The following is a 13,697-nucleotide window of genomic DNA, read 5'->3' as shown; positions in this document are numbered from 1 at the left end:
CGCCGAACAAGAGACAGTATCGTCGTTGATTAATTGGCACTCGCGCGCGGATTCGAAAAGCGCGACTCGAGTGCTTCGCAAATTTTCCGTTCGAAAATTTCATAAGTCTGAAATTTTCCGGGTCGAACGATCCCTCGAAACGATCTCGAATCCAGATTGTATCGCGTCCGTACAGCACCTACTCGCGAATTTGAATTTCATAGCACAGGCTGAGCAACTGTTGAGTTTGTAAATAAATTGTAAATATACTACAGAATGTATAGAACGTTAGTAGATACAAATTTATTTATGGGACTTTACAATTTTTCAAATTTGATATGCAATCCAAATTCGTTGGTAGGGTTAAGATTTATCCTGCAATACTGTACATGTTATATTAACCCTGTAATTACTATACAGGGTGTTCGACCATTCCTGGGAAAAATTCTAATGGGAGATTCTGGAGGCCAAAATAAGACGTAAATCAAGCATATGAATTAAAAAATTTCAAATCGTCCTGGAAAAATTATTTTCGGTTGCAGGGGTCAATTACAATCATTTTTGATGATTACACATACCCTCGAAATCCTACCCAGTTTTGAGAAAAAAATTCGTTACTGAAAATATAATGTCTGATCATTAATGAATGATTCCCCTGAAATTTCACGTGTTTCAAATCGTTTTAAAAAAATTATTTTCGCTTGCAGGGGTCAATTACAATCATTTTTGGTGAATACACATACCCCCGAAATCCTACGCATTTTCGAAAAAAAAATTCAGTACGGGCGGAACATCAAACGTTAATAACTTTTTAACAAAGCCTCGATTAAGGAATTAGTATCCTTGATTTTTGTCTTATTTTGGCCTCCAGAATCTCCCATTAAAATTTTTCCCAGGGCTGGCCAAACACTCTGTATAAATTACAGTAAAAAAAATTCCTATAAAATTAGATTCCATTGCTAGAAAGTGAATTCTATAGCAGTTATAGCAAACCACGCGTAGAAAATAAAATGTTCTGTGTCGTGTTAGAGAAGCTGAGCGATTCGACAGGTAAAGTTCTTCGATCGAGGCATACATTTCCCGAACTATGCACTTGCATTCTAGACGCATGCACCGTAGTTTCCCCTCAGCAATAGATGGCGAAATTCGCAGATATACAAACCGTCGCTTTGAACGCGAATTATTTAAACGTACGTTTATTTCCTTTAAATCTTCACTCTGTCTCTGCTATATTTGCGCGAAACGCCATCGTTGCGTCGCGTCGCGAAAATCGATTTCGAAGAGCGAGCGGTGCGATCATTTTCGCGTCATTCCCATGTACATAAGGCATTCCTGAAGCTTTGACCGACAGAAAGCAGTAGCTTCTATAACCGTACTTAGCCGAGTGCTCGAAATATTTGTCTACCCGCATCCGTGGCGCGTCGTCGAAACGGCACATTTCATTCTCGACGGGACACGGACACGAAATAAAATACAAATCACGCATGCGTGCTGTCTCGTCGATGCGCCGCGAAATTATGCTCGAAAAGGTCCTTGCAAATCTGCATCGAGGTCCCAGAATGTTTCGAATATCGTAAAAGAGATCTCTAACTCGAACTCGTTGGATTTCGTATACAAAACTGCCCCGATACTTGCAACAAAGTGACCCTCGTCACCTGTACGATCGAAGACCCGTTTAACTGCAAGAATCGAGGTGGTATTGTACGGTGGATGGAAAAGGGGACGTGGGATCGTCGATTGTAAAGTTTGTTGGTGGTTGCAAGGACCTTCGCGAGCCGGAAGGGAACGCGTTAGTGCCGTTTCTCCGCTAGGCCACCCTCTTCTGGTCTGTCTTGGAGCTTGCTTGAGCCTTGCATGGCGGGTCATGGTTCCTGTTTCAGGCCGCGGCAGCAGCAGCTGCAGCGACGTCACCGTTGCTGAAGACGCCCCTCTCGACGGCGCAGCAGGCCACCTTCGCAGCTGCAGCGACCTACACGGCAGTGGCTGCGCGCGCATACAACGCAGCTGCAGCTGCGGCACAACCGGTCGCAGGATATGCCGCAGTCGCGGGGTAAGCGCACCCACGTCGTTGGATCTCCTACGTTCCGAAACCCCGGGCTCCAGTATTCGCTGGTTCAAGGATTACGTTCGTCAGTTTCGACCCCTTCACGATTCCAAAACAACCCTGAACCGTGGTATCTCGTTTCGAGAACGAGAGCTCTAAAATAGTAGTCTGAGTTTCCTGTTTACTTTTGGGTTAGGATTTAGGGAAGGGCGCCCAGAACAACCCCCAAACGTACCCCTTTTTATTTGGAAGAAACGAACTGTGGAAGATGCGGAAGTTTTCATGTACTGGGACTTAATGGATGGATTTTGGCGGCCATTTTGACCAGAATCTGAATTTACGTGTTTTATGTTCTAGCCAGAGGTATTCTTACCGAGTTATTCGGGAGAAACTAGAAATTGATGACTTTGGAGATAGACTTTGTTTAGATTTTTAATTTTCTTAATTGGGAAGGTATCCGGGGGAGAATCGGTTTCGCGCAGTTTTAGATATTCCTGATATTTTCCACAAAGTGAATTAAAATACCGTGTATGTTACGGAACTGCTAGCGTACGGGAAAGAGTATTTTAATGGAAAAAGGATCAAGGAAAAAAACACAAAGAATAAAAAGCACAGAGTCACGGGTTGATGGGCTCCATACACGGATGAAAAATAGAAAAAACAGAAGTGCCTCTGCAACAAAAGTTAGTTTCCCGTAATTGACTTTAAGTGACTGAAATATTCGCATTTTTAAGAATTTATCTACCCTGAATGGAAGGAAGAGGCTGCTCGTTATTTCCTGGACTTGTTCTGCGCGCCATTCCCCCGCATCTGAAACAGAAATCATTTGCAAGTGAGAACAAAGATCGACGTTACTCCAAAAATGAAAATTAGATTTAGAAACAGCACCTCGCTTCTTCGCGCACATCTTCTCGCACTAACGTTAAACTTTAATTTGAGCAACGAGTACGTTGAGTAAAAATGAAACGAGCAAGAACGCAATGAAGCAAACTGGAATCGTGAAGGACGAACGACGAGCGCCTGTCTGGAGGAAATTAATAAGCTAATCGTAGATGTTTGTGTATTTTGAATTGGTACTGCGATTTGCATACGAAGTACGTTCCTTGCAGACGAACGCGTCGTCGTGGTCGAGCTCTTAGGAGTCGGAGATATTTGGAGAGCCAGATCCGACCTGACAGTCCCGTCGAAAATCCCGATAGTCCTTAAACCTGCGTTTGTATCTCCTTTTGTCTCTATCCTTTACGTTTTATTCCTCAACAGCGTACCGTCACGGAAACGGACCAAAAAGTCGACGTTGAATGTTTAACGTTTTACTCGTTGTTCTAGTTACGGACGTGAATACGCAGACCCCTACATTGGACACGGCATTGGACCAGTAGCCGGCTATGGGGTAAATGGAAACTTTTATTTATTCTCAAACGATTCGTTAACTGCCACCTGGAGAGCCCTTCTATTCGAAAATATTGGCATTCGTCTGTTCATTGAATCGTTAAAAAAGATGGATCAAACTAAATCGGAGGGTTGAATTCTTACCTCGTCGTTCGTGGGCCAGTTTGGTGGCAGTTAATTAACGAGACGAATGCACGGAGCAATCGATGGACTAGCACAGATTACATACATTGTCTACCCTTCTATTGGATTTTGGGCAGCTTCGTGGGTTCGATGAACCCGGCCGACGCGTGCTGTAAATACCTATAGACGTTCGGTAAACACGATCCAGCGTCCATAGTGTGCTTCGCCCGCGTGTATCCAGTGTCCAGGATCTCGACTCAGGGGGAAGGGTTAACGGTCGCCCTAGCCTGAATAACACTGCCTCGAAATTGGCAATTGTTTACGCAATAAATTCCATAATGGAACGTAGTTGAATCGATGAAAATAACAAGTTGCACGATCGACCAGAAAATGTACGATATTAATCTTTCGAGCGCTAAATTAAATTGAAAGTTTCGACTCCGGTTCAAAATGTTTTTTACGATAGTTTACGTGATTTAGATCGTACAGGGGTAAGACAAAGTATTGATAGAATATAGCATTATCATCGTATGACCAGAGGGACGAAATGTGTTCGCAGGCGACAGTATACAGGGGCGGCTACAACAGGTTCACGCCGTACTAAGGGTTGAAAGACAGCGAAGCGCGAGCCTTCCAAGTACACCGTTATACTCAGCAGAACATGACCAGCAGTCGACACAATCATCATCGTCATCCGCCATCGATCACGATCACCCCACGAAGCGATGCCTGGATCCTCCGCGCGTGCTGACGCCAGCCTCATAGCGTCGAGTTTAGCTCTCGTCGAGTTCGAGCACACGATCCGGGAACTGATCGAAATTGGACGCCAATCGACAGGATCGAGTCACCACCACGTGGCCCCGTGAATCCAGGAAGAACCAGGACGCTTCGAACTCGAATCACCGATGCTACGAGTTCGAAGAGGGTCCTCGATCGGGGATAGCAAACCGTCGACGAAGGTTTGCGATCGATGATCGTGAAAAGAGGGGGGCACACGGGGGAGGAAATTGGTAAAAATCAGCGAAGTAAGAGTCGGACCCGCTCGAGGCGCGGTAGAAACTTTTGGGTGCAATTTCGTTGGGGGGGAATAAAGCGAACAGGTCGAAAGGTCGAATCGTTAACGAGTCGCTTGTCGGTTAGGTCCGTCCGGAAGCGTGTTACGGAGGTTCTCGAAATTCTTAGGGAACGTGGCATCGCTACGTCAGATCTGTCCGTTCGTCCCCGAGTTCGGACCCGGCAGCCATTCCAACTCTTCGAGAACGACCAGGACGGTGGAAGCGATCACTTTGGTATACTTGGGCACGTGTACGGTGTACTTGAACATTAGACGCGAGTAAATACACAATTTATATAATACGGATGATTGATCTCTCTAGAAATCGATTGTAATTGCGCGGATTCGTAGCTCGTGCAATCGGAAAGTTTTAAATCGCGTCCCGGGGCAACGTTTTAACGCGATTTTGCCGGGGGTATATTTTAATCGCGTGCCAGGCGTTGTATCATACGGCGAAGAATCGTACGAGAAATTTTGTACATAATTCATTGATTTCCAAGGCAGCGTCGCGAACGCCCAGGAAGGTAGGCGAGAAACTGGCGATCGATCGTGAAATCAGCTTTTCCCGTCTCTTCTGTTCCGGGCGTCTATATCATTGCATTTCGCGACATTTTTTTTTTTCTTTTGTATTTTTTACGTTGATTAAATGAATTTTGCAGAGCCTCGACGAGGCTCCCGCGAGCGCGGAACCTCTTCCTTTTCGCGTAGATCGTTCGTCGTGGGCAAAGATAGAGAGAGAGGTCTCGCAAATGGCTGCCGGAAAGGAACTCTTCCTTCGTGCCGACGAGGTAACGCGACTTCTGTGTTTAGTCGACGCACACTCGGTGATCCGAATAAGAATTATACGTGGAGATACGAGGGAAAAACGCGAGACCCTTAGGTAGAGCTAAATCTAAGAAGGAAAACGACGAGGCAGTTACGCGTGACCGTTAGGGTTTCTATGCCAAATATGTGTGCGTGCGTGTGTGCGCGTAGATTCGTTGATCGAAGGGATGGGAGACACCTTGTTCTACTGAACGGGAGCTAGTCGAAAATAATCTCTTAAACGTTTAAAAAATTAAGACTATAGCGAAACCAATGCAGCTTTCTTTAATACTCATAATTTCGACGACGCTTCGAGGAAAGAGTAATCGTTCGGGATACTGGATAACTTGTGGATCAAGAAGTTTTGGAGAGCCTTGATAGCGTGGACACAAGTAGGTGTATTTCTTTGCTCTCTTGTTTTCTGTTTAGTTTCGCTGGAGGAACCGGAAACCACAGATATTTGTACGGTTGTTCGTTTAGTTCGACAGTAGGGAATAACTGGAGGCTTGGCTAAATTTTTCTATATTGTTCGTTATTACAAACCTGACATAGAACCCTGATAGATATCTTTTCATTGGTAACACGATTCTTTGTTCCTCTACTCGGACCGTGAGGGGAACTTCTGTCCAACTCTTTCATTGATACGAAATCTTGATAAAAGACGTCCTGTCACCAGCAGACAGATCTCGGAAGATTCTTTGTTCATTTGCTGAGATACTACGAAAGAATCTCTGTACAATTCCTTCGTTGATATAGGTTCACCGGCAGACCTTGCAATCTACTTTGATATAGAATCTTGAGAAAAGAAAAGGGAGACGTCGTTTCAGCAGCCATATCTTGCTTCTCCGTTAATTTCCCCCAACAATAAAGAAGATTCTAATCGATCGTACTTCAGGTTTCACATGGTTTCGACGCACGCACGAGATCGATGGGTTCTTCGAGTCGGTAATCCGTTTATTAATATCGAAAACATTAATACTGGTGTAGATCAATCGTTACCACCTGGAAAGTAAAATCTCTTGCTAACTCTACCGACTCGAGGAGCCACGAACGAACGCGATGTTAGAAAAGATCTCCTGTGTGCGGGAAATCCCCGAACACGACCGCGTTTGAAACGCGGTGGAGCAACTTCCGGTTCCTCGACGATCAAAATATTGCAGAAACGATCTCGTTTGTACGGAATGAAAACTTTGGAGCGATCAAGGACGCGATCGAGACCCTTTTCCAGAGACTGATCCCTCGAAATCTGGAGCAATCTTTCGAATAGCCTCTCCAAGAATAGTTTCATGTTCCTCGATCTCTAGATCCAGTTAATTTACTCTGTCCACCGAGATTGCTCGTCCCTCGAATTCTTCTTTTACGTTGTATGCACCATGGAAATGAAATTTTAAAGTTCCTCGACCGCGCACCGCGTCCTCGATCGCTCCTCAGCGCTGATCTCTGATCGATCGTGAACGAGACACACGCACACACACGCATGCACAGAACACTCCGTGCGGGAGTAACGCGAAAGGGAAATGGTACGCACATTGAGCCGAGTGAGTGATAATCCCTGTTAAATTCTAGTTAAGTGGAGATTTATCGTAATAAATATATACATAAATATATATATGTACACATACATACATGTGTATATATATATAGATAAGCCGCGTAAATGAGAAGGAATGCGAGAGGAACGAGTGAATGAGCCTGAGAGAAAGAGAGAGAGGAAGAGACAAAGATCGGCGTGAGATAGAAGCGAGATAGACGCGGCAGGAGAAGGGATATATAATACACAAAGAATCGTGTGAAATAGCCAAATATGACAAAGATGTTCTTTTCCGTTTTGTTTATTTTCTTTTCTCTCTACGATTTCTTTTCTGTTTTTTTTTTTCTTCTGTTTTTTTTTTTTACATAGAAAGCACGACAGGTAGCTCCGTCGAGGCTTAACGTTTTTAATCTAATCTATCGTTAGGATAGTTGAAACTAGGCTAGTTAACGAGGGGGCGAGGTCCACGCGTAGGTGGTCGACGCGGGCCCGCCAAGAGAGGAGAAAGCATATTCTCGTTTTTTGGTTTGCGTGTGCGAGCGCCAGTACATGTAAATAAAATAGGGGTCGTAAACGACGATCGATCGCATCGTCGAGCACAAAAATAATCACGGGGGAGTATGAGGCGCGCGCGCGCGCGCTTACTCCCGGGCGCTGTTTAGGATCGCTGTACCGAGCGAGCCGCAAAACATACTCATGATTCTTGTAAACGTTAAATTAACGAGCGTAGATTTTAAAGGTGAGAACCACGCGAGAACGGTGGAGAACGCTAGTGATACGAGAATTGTATTTCGCATCCTAAAAGAAAGGAAACAACACCCCCGGGACGCGGACGGGGAAACTGGGCGAGATGATTCGACGCGATCGAGACACCCAAACTCTCCGAGATGAACGTTCTTTTCCGAACGAAAGGGTCCTGGCGCGAACGTTCCTCGCCGAACGGGACGTTTTTACTTATACGTAACCGGGGTCCTCGAGGACCCTGCATGCTCGAAAGACGATTGATATTAAAGACAAAGGCGGACACTGATATTAGAATCGTCCGGTCCGGGGGTAACGGCGCGTCAGGCTTAGGGTACCAGGCGATACATCTATCCCCTGTATATTGTACACTGTAATTACAATTTATACTTACTCGTAATCGATACCTTTATCGGTAGGCTATTACTACTAGCGGCTAGCGTAAGGTCAAGCTCAAATTCTAGGCGAGACCCGTCGTCTTCGCGTCTTATTCTTCGTCACGAGTGCACAACTCCCTCCACCGAAACAAAAGAAAAAAAATATAACTCATCTCCTCCTCATGATTCCTCTTCTTGTTCCGACTATCGTTGTTCTTTGCGCTCTTATTCGTCCCCAGATTGCGTACACAGGCCTATTCACGACCGACAACCGGGCTCCACCCGAATTCCCTTGTTTCCCGCGCCACCCCCTTCCTTCTTCTTTTCTCCGCTTGACACTTCGTTTCGTGACTCGGGGAGACGCCTCCCGAGGAGCTGGCGGAACCCCCCGGACGCCCCGTCGAAACCACCGACCGCACCGATTCTCCAAATTGTACAATACAAAAATGCTCTGTTCGCTCGCGTTCTCCGGGAGGAACGATCAAACGATCGGTAAACGTGTCTCGAATCTTGGAATTCGGCAGCTCCGGGTGCTCCGACAGCTATTCATTATCCCTAAGAAACGCTAAAAATTGTATTCAGCGAAAAGCAGAGGCGCAAGAATACACCATCTCCGGTTCTCGATTTATCGATCTTAACGAATGCTGAAAACGGCTTTAGTTACACTTTTTATTCCATATTCGCGCAGTAGAGATAACCAGTAACGATCAGACTAGACGTCCTAGTCCTAGTGAACTTAGTTGCTCGAACGTTTCACGTAACTTTCTCGAGAATAGAATCTAAGAAGGTGTCGCGAGACAGGGAATCGGCTCGTCGGTGGCTTGGACGCCGAGGAAACGAGAAGGGGAACCTAATCCCGAGGAAGGTCCTCAGCAAAAGGCCCCGGTTTTACCGTAAACGCTCGACTCCAAAGCAGCTCTAGCGCGGGACTATTCGCAGTGTAAAATAATCGAAAAGAAAAAAAAATTAAAATACGATGATACGCACCGTAACGTTATACATATATAAATATTATTGATATAATAATATAATTAATTATTATAAAGCAGTACCGTAAAAGGGATTTTTAAATAAATAATAATTAACAAACAAAAAAAAAAAAACAGTGGATCTAGACGACTACATTGACTAAACGTAACGACACATCTTTACGAGCAACATATCCTAGCGTACTAGGCGGGGGCGGTTTGGGGGCGGGAGCGATGGCGAACGCTCGAGATCCCCGGGGCGCGGTCTGGTCGCTTTTCCAGCGGCCCACGCACACTTCGAGATCACAGACGGGCAAAATTTTATTCGATAAGACGACGAACGAACACGAACAGTTAAACTTTTATGCGTTCGATTCCAAAGCGTGCAACGATTGTACCCCATTCAGACCGTAGCTTTAATTCGAGAGATATCTTTCTATTCGAACGGAAATTTTGCCCTGGCCAGCGTCGCTGGGAAGGGGGTTGATCTCGACGACGCGCGTCGGCCCCGTCCCCGTGCCCCCTTTTTTTCGAATTATCGCAAGACGAACGAACGGGAGAGAGCGAGAAAAATTTAAGTAAGAGACGTAAGGGATGTTCCATGACATTAGGACGTTACGCTGAACTTAATTAAGTCTAATTATCTCTTAATGGCGGCGCGTGCGTGCGTCGGACCGGATGTTCGTCGCGTCCTCGAATCGACGGGCGCGCAGATCTCGATGTTCGTTACGTAAACGCGTGGGGGGGCCGGCGAAACGAATCCACGAACGCGTGAATTTTTTGCGGACGAACGACGAGGGAGGGGAGGGGATCGTCGCGAGAGCGAAATCCGTGAGACACGGAGGATCGCGATTCGCTGAGAGAGACGGTCGAACCGAGGGAAGGGGAAAGAGAGACGAACGACGAGATATAGTAGTAACGATTTAAAGAAAACAAAAACGTGGGGTATTCACCATGAAAAATGAAAAAAAAAAAAAAAATATGAAATAAAGAAGTAAACATGATAAATAATAGAACGTCGAAAATGAAAGCTAAAATGCCACCTGTTTTTCGCTTCTCTCGCAGTGTAAAATGGATTCGCGACGGGAGAACGCGCGCGAGCGTCAAGCTAATCCGGTTTCCGGTCGCGAATCCCCCCCCTCAGAGCAAAGCTGAGCGTATGTGACTGTTCACCAGCCCCGAGAATGCAGGGGACGTCACACGACACACGTACACACTCGATACGTACACACACACACACACGTACACCACTCACAGATACCACGAGCGACGGGATAAAAAAAAAAAAAAAGAAATACTGCGTATGAAAGTCGGACGAACAAATGCTGAAAACGAGAAGAGACGAAAGGACAGGTACATAACGAGAGAACAAATGGATACGATCAACTCGAACTTTAGTTTGCAAAATACTGATAGGAGTACACGAGGTGTCGTTCAGGAACACCTTTATCATTGTCTGATTTGATGATATTTTGTAAGTCTGGACCAGTTGTTAGGTTCTTATTACTCCCATAGCGACTTCTTATGGCGTATTTTCTCTGTATATTGTCAATGTTTATTATTAAATATTTTTCAAATAAACCGACCGACGTTTCATTCTTGTTTCCAACACCTCCCTTCCTTATCATTTTATCTTTGGTACGCTCGGTGTATGTTGGAGAATAAAATTGCAACTTGCACTTTTGGAATTTTTTATTCAAAATCTACCAAACCCTGGATTGCGAGAATGCAATCTAGGGGCCACAGGGAGAAAGAAGCGTTACATAAAGTTTGTGGAGTTTAGCTAGATCTTCGGGGATCCGTAATATTATATGACATTCTTAAAAAACAACGACGAGGGAATATTTACCCTTATCCTATCTAAATCGTCTGCAGATTGCAAGGTTACAATTTTATTTATATAATTGTCTTCTTCAGGTATATGGTATCGTGCTCGCGACCGAAAGATCCACGTTGATCCCATTCTTCTCTATCCCTGGATCACTCCGTCCGTTTCCTCTGGCTCGCGACGTGTCACGAGACGAGAAAAGAGTTCGAGCCAAGACCCGTTCGAAGGAATCCGCTTTTCTAGGACGGTCTTACGTTTCCGGTAAAAAGAAGAGTCCGCTGCCAGCCATGATCTTTTTTCTCGCCAGTGACTCATAGCGCACATGGGATCACCATTCGTTCTTCGGCATTCTGCTCACTGATCTGTCAGTAGTCCGCGGACCGTCAACCAGAAAGGACGCGTACTCGCCTCCTCTGGTCCATCGACGCGCACGTGCGTGACCAGGAACACTGACTCGAAAACGAACAAGTGGTTCCCGCCCTCTTGGGACTCGAGCACCCCACGAAATCTCGTACAAGGTGCACCCTTAACGCGCTCGTTGCAGGAGGGAAAAATTCTTTCCCCTCAGAAATGTTTCACATTCTTTTTTTTTTAAATAGAATTTGACATAGGAGGGTTCTGGAAAAATGACACAACAATAGGGTATCGATAGAGAACTAATAGGTGTTTTAAAAAGGGGGAAATTTCGAGGATCTACAGCGTTCGCCAAAAGTGAAAATTAAAGTTAGGATTTATCTTTGTAACGAGCGTATTGAGGGGGACACCCACAGTGAAGAATCGAAGAAACCTTTTGTGTACATTTTTGACGAGATATTTGACTATTTAAAAGTATATTTCTAAAGTTGCATTTGGAAATTTGGAAAGAAACTTTTGTCAATGAACGAATAAATTGCTTGGGGAGCGATTCGAATTTAGGTGATAGATGTTTGGTCAATTGACGGGGGGATGTCTCAAATCTTTGTATTCCTTCTCTTGTATCTACAACTAAATAGAATATCTTTGCATCGAGTACACTTTTTGCAACCATTAAAATGTAAAGAAGTTTCTGATATTAAGAGAACCCTTAATGTAATTTACCCCAATTTTATATAAATGCCCTAGCTTTCCATAGTCAGACTAAGACACCCCTATAACATTAATGATAGATTGGACAAAGGAACCGGGTTTTCGGAAGGGGAACTCGTAGAAAAATCAGGTCGATGAATTCCGGTGAACTCGTAATCGTAGAAATATGTAAATACCACGTAACGCTGACAGAACAGTTCATTCAGAATAATAATAAATCGCATCCGTGGTCAGAAATGTGCAAAATTCTAAATGAAAAATGAACAAGAATTTCGTTACATCTCGCCTTATAACTAAATTGTTGTATCAAATCAATACGAACGAACATCGCGAATAAATTATCATAGGTTGGGCTTATCGATTACCTATTATTCGAGTAAAATTCTCCCATCTCTGCTCGTGGTGACCAGTGTTCGAATAATCGTGGCACTATCGTCGATCCCGTCGAATGATCGACAAAATTCGTACTGAACGGGACTCGGGGAACGAAAGACGATATATTGAACGTCGATCGGAACCCATGCTCGAAAGTGATCGGTTCCACGAGGAAACGGAACACGTAAATCGCAGCGGGACGGTGACATAACAGAAAAACGAAGCAACGGAGTCGTCGCATAAATTATGGTAATGAAACGCGTCAAGGAATACCGCCCGGGGACACGTAAGTCTAGTTTTACTTTGGGGTATTGCATTCGTCGTGGCGATTTTAAAAATTCAAATTAACATCAACATTATTAGGGATAAATCTCTTAGACGTATCTGCAATCTCGACAAGCTATATTCAACTGATACTTTAGCCCTCGTGAGTGTATACTTATCTATAATAATGATAATAGTGCAATTATTAGTAACAACTATTATTTATAATAATAGTGAAATACGTATTTCATTATTATTACAGATAAGTGTACAGGATGATCGATCATGGATCGATCTTGAAATTAAAGTATAATACGATACACGTAGTTTTTTTATCGTAGAGTGCAATAAAAGGAAAAGGAACGAAGTCGTTTAATATTTTCTGCAAAAAATAGAAATAATTCTAATCGACTAATTAATGTTAGCTTATCGGATTTATTTGTAACCTATTATCGCGAGGAGTCATCTTCAGATAGCAGAATAACCATTCATCGATCCGCAAAAACATAAAACACTGTGCAGACGTCGATGAAAAGAGGTCGTAACTAAATAGATTAATCGTCCGTCGTGTTGTAATTCGCTTCTCTGCTGAAAAGTTTTAATTGGCAGCAATCAATTTCTAATTAATCAGCTTTATCACCCGCTGGGGATACAGATTTTGTTGTAGCAGAATTTTACGGGTTTCGGAGTTCAGATTTTACAACCAAATTGTTATTTCACGATTAATGTACGACGCTATCGCCACCATTCGGTTGAAATATGGTTTTAATATGATTTCGAACGCGAACGCACTTTTATCGAGAGTTATCCGACCGTAAGATATTTTTAGTGGGAATATAACAGCTCGTTGTCGAAAACGAAACACGCGTTTCCACGTTGATCCCATGGACCACTGATAGAAACTATCGACTGGTACCATAATTATTATTTGCTGGTCTTTTTAATCAGTAAGATAAATACAGTATCTCGACAAATATTACATAAATAAATATGTTTTCTTGTAATCTACACCACCGTGTTAATGAAAATATGTCATCCCTTTAGAAAAAAAATCGATAACCTTGAAGTCTCGTGAAACATGACTGATAAACGAATATTTGCTTATCATAATATTTGCCCCCATCGAACAAACAATGTTTTCACGAAAGCGCAATC

General features: G+C 43.9%; 1 protein-coding gene across 1 annotated transcript in view; it reads left to right on the top strand.

Annotated features, from left to right (window-relative positions):
* The window catches only part of LOC143344543 (uncharacterized), a 331,445-nt gene extending 320,854 nt beyond the window's left edge, over positions 1-10,591 (top strand). Inside the window, 3 exon segments of the mRNA XM_076770680.1 lie at positions 1,860-2,029; positions 3,350-3,413; positions 4,095-10,591. Of these exon segments, the coding sequence (XP_076626795.1) occupies positions 1,860-2,029; positions 3,350-3,413; positions 4,095-4,139 (279 nt within the window). The 3' untranslated portion in view covers positions 4,140-10,591.
* Positions 10,592-13,697: the final 3,106 nt, after the last annotated feature.

Source organism: Colletes latitarsis, chromosome 8 (assembly GCF_051014445.1).
Source record: "Colletes latitarsis isolate SP2378_abdomen chromosome 8, iyColLati1, whole genome shotgun sequence".
NCBI classification, from domain to species: domain Eukaryota; kingdom Metazoa; phylum Arthropoda; class Insecta; order Hymenoptera; family Colletidae; genus Colletes; species Colletes latitarsis.
The sequence above is the reverse complement of the archived record's forward strand: the minus strand, read 5'-3'. Positions and strand labels throughout refer to the sequence as shown.